General features: G+C 39.3%; 1 protein-coding gene across 1 annotated transcript in view; it reads right to left on the bottom strand.

Annotated features, from left to right (window-relative positions):
• Nucleotides 1-252: 252 nt before the first annotated feature.
• The window catches only part of LOC131046372 (protein CHLOROPLAST ENHANCING STRESS TOLERANCE, chloroplastic), a 121,760-nt gene continuing 116,012 nt past the window's right edge, over nt 253-6,000 (bottom strand). Inside the window, exons 5-6 of the mRNA XM_057980112.2 lie at nt 746-916; nt 253-644 (exon numbers count right to left, since the gene is read on the bottom strand). Of these exons, the coding sequence (XP_057836095.1) occupies nt 555-644; nt 746-916 (261 nt within the window). The 3' untranslated portion in view covers nt 253-554. The remainder of the gene's footprint in view (nt 645-745; nt 917-6,000) is intronic.

Genomic DNA, 6,000 nt, shown 5'->3' with positions numbered 1-6,000 from the left:
AAAAAATTTAAAAACATGTTCAATGTTATGTAAGACTATGCCTATTAAATGACGAGTAGCATCTTGACATCCCTTTATGTAAAACACTATGGCTCATTTCCACTTAGGTATACTTTTATAACCACATACACAAATAAATAATCCATTAGTTTTTTCAAAACAAATCATTTTTATGAATTTTGGTTGGTCCAAATAAATGTAACACATTTGTACCAATCAAAAATTGAAAAATAAAACCATATACTGCAAATATAAAAGCAAAGAGCTAGCATTTAAGGTTACTCAAATTGAGACAATATATTACATTACATCAGTCAGCAGATAGATTTTCAGAATATACAGGTACATTTAATATATTCGTAATGTCCAGTTCTCACCATACAGGTGCATTCGTTACAATTTTCCTTCTGACCTTTTCACTAATTTTCTTAGGCTAGAAGAAATCATGCACAGAGATATGATGCCTTGCATAGGAGATAAAGGTGATTGAGACCCTAACAAAGATTTTATAAGAATGAGAAGTAATTGTGGTGAAACCCAACAATAAGAACCTTTTATTGAAGTGAGTTCAAGAAGAGAATCAAAACGACAGATACTCCAATGATCACTGGAATAGCGCTGATCAAGTATAGTATACTAAATCCCTGTGAGAATTCCCCACATAAAATTAGATAGAGATGCATGGATTTTAAGTTGAGATATTGTGAGGGAAAAGAATAGCATAGTTATGGAAAGAATGCCATACCACGGCAGGTGGCACAGATTGTGCCACATCTTTCTCATCTTCTGGAATAATTTCAGTTGCTGCATCCCAATCAACCTTAGCCCTCTGAGCTGCAAGTGCTGGATCAACACCGATGTCTGTGACTCGGGCATAAGGTGATGCCATCGGATTCGTCTTCTTGTCCACTTCAGCCTGAAAAACATATATTTAATAAACAAAAACATCAGTAACAAAACTTAATTCTGAGCAAAAGCACCTTTGAATAATGCACATAGTTAGATTGAAACTCAGAATTTCACTAAAATAAGACCAAAAAGCAATATCAAAACAACATGCCTTTTGCTATGTCTGATCAGGAAAAATTAATTGGGCTAGAATCCAGGTTACAAGGTGAGACTAAAAATGTTTTTCTTCAAAAATAACTTATTAGTACAAAAATGTTTTCAGAATTCAGCAAAGTTATGTGCCCCAGGGGTGTAGTGCCCTAAACACACACAATCAAAGACACAATCCTATCCATGAGAAAAGACTTGCGATTTCTTTTGTTTTGGTTTGCACATATGCACACACATAATTAGAACATAGACACAACTAAACATACAATCATCAAGTTATCTCATGAAATTACTGTGAGAGTTGTGGTGGCTAGAATTAGAACCATGCTTACTTGGCCTAAGCAGGTTAATCAAGGGTGCAGATGTTTCTTTGAAATTGTAAACAGTTGAGAGAACCATTGAGATTGGGGAAGTATTTCCTCAGAGCCTTCAAAGTGTTAAAGGCTTTCTTATCATTATTTAAGAAACTCTTTTCTTCCAATAGATCCTCAGTACAGAATATCAAAAACTGGGAGTTACGTGCTAAATTGGTGCCTTGCAAATTCTCTCAAAGCAAGGCCTATTCTTTAAATAGTAATATCACTCTCAGTGAAAACTATGTCATTGATTTTTTCTAAGCGGAGTACTATAAAGTTAGTAAAGATTGGATACGCGGTAAACTTCTTACTGTGCATAATGAGACCTTACAAGCTTGGTCCCTGAAGAAAGATATTAATAGGAGAGTGTTTAAGCCATCCTTAAGGATAGTTATAGGAATCAAACCCAAAGTCGGAGACATATAAACCTCTTTAATGTTTCTTATAAGAACTTGAGCAATATTCTTGTTATTACTATTAATGAATTATTCCCAAGATCATTTATGTTTCTTGAATTGGTTTTGTTGAAGGCATATTCATTTTGGATAAACCTTAGAAACATCTAGAAAGGTATGGTTTGGGCTAAATCTACTCAACAAAATGTTTGCAAGGTTCTCATAGATTTTGAAAAGCTTTGTGATACAATTAAATGACCTGAATGACCTTTCATTCTTCTTATGATGAAAACTCTTGGGTTTGTAGATTGTTTTTATAGAATGGTTGATATTCCTTTTCAAGATGCTTCTACTTGGGTTAAAGTCAATGCGCGACTCACTAAACTTTTACACTTCAAAGAAAGAACACTTCACACTCATTCTCACTTCTTCAATGGAGTGCTTTTGCAATACTGAAAAGAAAGAACACTTCATGCTTATTCAAAAGAGTCTGTAAATACAATATGTCCCCTTTTTTAGTGGTGTAAGTAAACATGGCACTTCCACTTATTCAATGAGAAAGCAACAAGGCACTTCCACTTATTCGATGGGAAAGAAAAATACAATGTTTCCACTTGATCAGTGAGGTGAGCAAATCTGATATCCTCCACTTGTTCAAAGGGGTGAGTACATTCATCAATGAGAAATGATCAAACTCATTGGCAGTACTACCATCCACTTTTTATAGTCAAATATCAAAGCAATACATCATATAGCTGCTGCAACACTTCATAATAAGCTGAATAACATGGGTAATCAGTGCAATCAGGAATCCAACAAGTAGAATATCTCAGATAGGTGATAATAAGGTATCTTGCAGGTCTGATATCAACTTGTAACATGCTACAACAGGTCTGAATAGCGAGATAGACACCCAGAAAACTCAACCAACTCGTCCCCAATACACACAGACTGATGCACCTCAGAACAACTCCAACTTTCACCAAATCTCACTAGAAGAAAGATATATCAACCTGGAAGCTGATTTCAGACGTGTAGGTCTATCATAACATCGAAACAACAGGAAACAGAAAGTCCAGAAGACTGTACAGCCCCTTTTGGAAAATGCCAACATCAAAAAGTTCAACCCAAAACATGTGCAACTATCCTCCATGGGTCTAGATGCCACCATCTAGCATGAGAAACTCCCGAAAAATTGAATGCCTTAGGTCAATAAATTCACACGCCCCTTTTACAGGCACAATCTAGCATATGGTATGACGGTATGACCAGCCCTTTCACCAGTTTGCTAAGCACTCTTCAATCATTTGGTTAGCAGAGATATTAATCAGCAGAACTAATCAGCAGCTATCATACTACTTAAACCAACATACATCTATAGCATAGATGGTGAGGTTAGCAAGAGGTTGTATGACCAGCATTAGGTGTATGGCTAGCAATGGTACCTCCAGAATTGCCTCAAAGAAACACTTTAAAAAACACTGAAATTTGATATAAAACATACCAAAACCTTGCTACTCAAAGCACATTGAAATCATCCATGGATTGTCATGTCCCTCCCTTAGGCATCTCAGATCTTTTTGTGGAGGTTGACCTACTATTCAAGGTCTCGTAGGTCAGCAGGGTGGTTTGGGACCCAACCTAGGTTGTGGGGCTCAACTAGGAGCATCACGGGCCTTACAGTTTGGGAGTTATATCTATGAATAAAATTGAAATTCTAATGTTGGCCTTATATGAATAGTGAAAAGTGAATAGTAACTGAAAAACATAAGGTGAATAGTAAAAAAAGCCCCCATCCTAGTAACTTAAGTTGTGTTTAAAGCGGGGGGGGGGGCAAGTTCTCAATGAGAAGAAAATAGACCCTCAAGATTATTTTATGTTTTTAAAAGCCAAATTGTAACTCCCAAATGGATCGAACTTCTTGGGAGACGTTAAAAAGTAACTTTCTCATCTTTTCTTCTCATTCTTATGACTTCAAAATTGAGAACAGCAGCAGGCTTAAGAGTTTGAGCAGCTTGTGGCTTCCAGGAATGCAAACTTCTGGAAGAATTCGAAGATTTGGACGAAAACCCACCTCTCCCAGTGTCAGGTTTCAGCAGTTTCTAGTTTCGGGGTGAAGTTGGCAGCCTTCTTTTGAGTTTAGAGTGCAGATTTATCAGTCGGAAGGCAGATTTTCTTCAGTTATTAGCAAGGCAGACCTACTAGAGGTCAATTCCATCCATTTCCAGCTTATTTTCAGCTAGCTGCTCCATTTTGGGAAGAAGGGCATCAGAGCCTAGGGTGTATTTAGGGTTTCTAGCAATTATTAGAGCTGATTTCTATATTCCATCACCTAGAAATTTATGACTTATGGGATCATGTTAATGGTATGTACATCCCTCTTTTAAGCAAAAACAAGTTTTCCTTGATTGCCTACTTTATATGTTATGCATTATACTAGTTTATATTAGCAATTTCTTTCATATTGCATTCAAGAATCCTTCATAAACATCAAAAATCAATCAAAACAAGAAAAACCAGTTAAACTTACTTCCAACATGCGCTGGCCAAAGACTTATCAGCAAACAAACAATTGCACATAACCTCAAATTTTGGATCAAACTTGGTAAAAATTGGATTGGGGATCTTTCAGTGGTATCAAAGCAATGACCCTGCCAGCTTGAGGGTTTTGTGGCTTATTACATGCATCGCAAACAGTTTGGATCTTACAGATACTACACCTGCAAGAGAGGACCCCGTCATTTGGCCATTAATATCGGTGGCCCAGCAGGTGCAGACATGGGTGATCATCAGGAGGGTAGTAGGAGTCCTAATCACAAACAGAAACGACCAGATCCTGATGAGCTACTTAGAACTCTTCCAAAGTCTCAGCCTAGGATTGTGTAGGCACTTGCCCGATTACAAGACACATTGGACAGATTGGACTTAGGATGCCATAGGGATAGGCGTGACAGGCATGACAGGTTGGTATCTGCAGCTAGCAACTATGGCAGTAGTAGAGCCCCATCATCTTTTGACAATGCTCGTAGTTCCCATAGACACGAGAGGGTTCACAATCGGATAGTAGACAGACCCCTACAACCTCATTTCCCTCCTAGAGATGAGCCATTTCCATATGACCCACAGGAGGGTGTTGCATTTTAGGATGTGGTGATGGCGGCTAGTGATGAGTGGACCCACCTACCTGCTCATGTGAGAGGCATTCCCTCTTCCCTAGTATTGTTCACAGTGCAGAGATAGCATTAGGCAGGATGATAGACGCCCCTCGTCAGCAAGGGAACAATGACCTACAGAGGGATACCAACAAGCTCTCCTTATCTACTTTTGATGGTAGTGGGACGATGAGTGCACGTGCTTGGGTGCAAAAGTTGGACATATACTTGTCGCTTAAGCCTATGCCCGAAGATGAGGCCATCCAGTTCGCAGTGTTGCATCTAGAGGGTGTGGCTTACGATTGGTGGCACCATGGTTTGGTCACCCGAAACCATGGACTTATACACTCCTATACTGAGTTTACTGAGCGGTTGATTTCTAGATTTGACTACAAGGACGTGGAGTTGTATTACAAGGATCTAGCACTATTGAAACAGACAGGCCATGTTGAAACTTACATCAATGAGTTTCAACACATTGCGGTGATGGTTCCTAAGATGCTAGTTAGACGTGTGGTGATGTTGTTTGCGGAGGGATTACATGACAGATTGTGGGGGCTGGTCAAGGCTCTTAAGCCTAGTACCCTACAGGAGGCCATACAGATTACCTTAGACCTGGACACCACACCTCCACCCACTTCATATCACTCGAATAGGAAGTTCCCCAGAGGATCTAAGCCTAATCAGAGGTCCTCTATTCCACACAAGAGTATACCACCGCCTCCTAGGATGGATCAGGAGACACGGAATGAGTTGAGGAGGAAGAAGCTTTGCTTCTCCTGTAAGGAACCTTGGGAGCCCGGAAACAGATGCCTTGGGAAAGGAAAAGCACATCTCATAGAGGTTTATTCAGATGTAGATGATGAGCGCCCATAGGATACAACATCTGAGGGTAGCCATAGTGATGATGAGTAGGAGGTTCCACAGGTAGAGCTTGGAGAGGATGAGACTTTGGAATCTTGGATACGTCCAAGGTCACTATTGCCACCCTTTCGGGAGTCCCTAGGATTCATCCCTTTCGGTTAAAGGGAGTGATTA

This window comes from Cryptomeria japonica, chromosome 8 (assembly GCF_030272615.1).
Source record: "Cryptomeria japonica chromosome 8, Sugi_1.0, whole genome shotgun sequence".
In the NCBI taxonomy this organism is placed as follows: Eukaryota; Viridiplantae; Streptophyta; class Pinopsida; order Cupressales; family Cupressaceae; genus Cryptomeria; species Cryptomeria japonica.
Note: the sequence above shows the minus strand (reverse complement) of the source record. Positions and strands in the feature narration are given on the sequence as shown.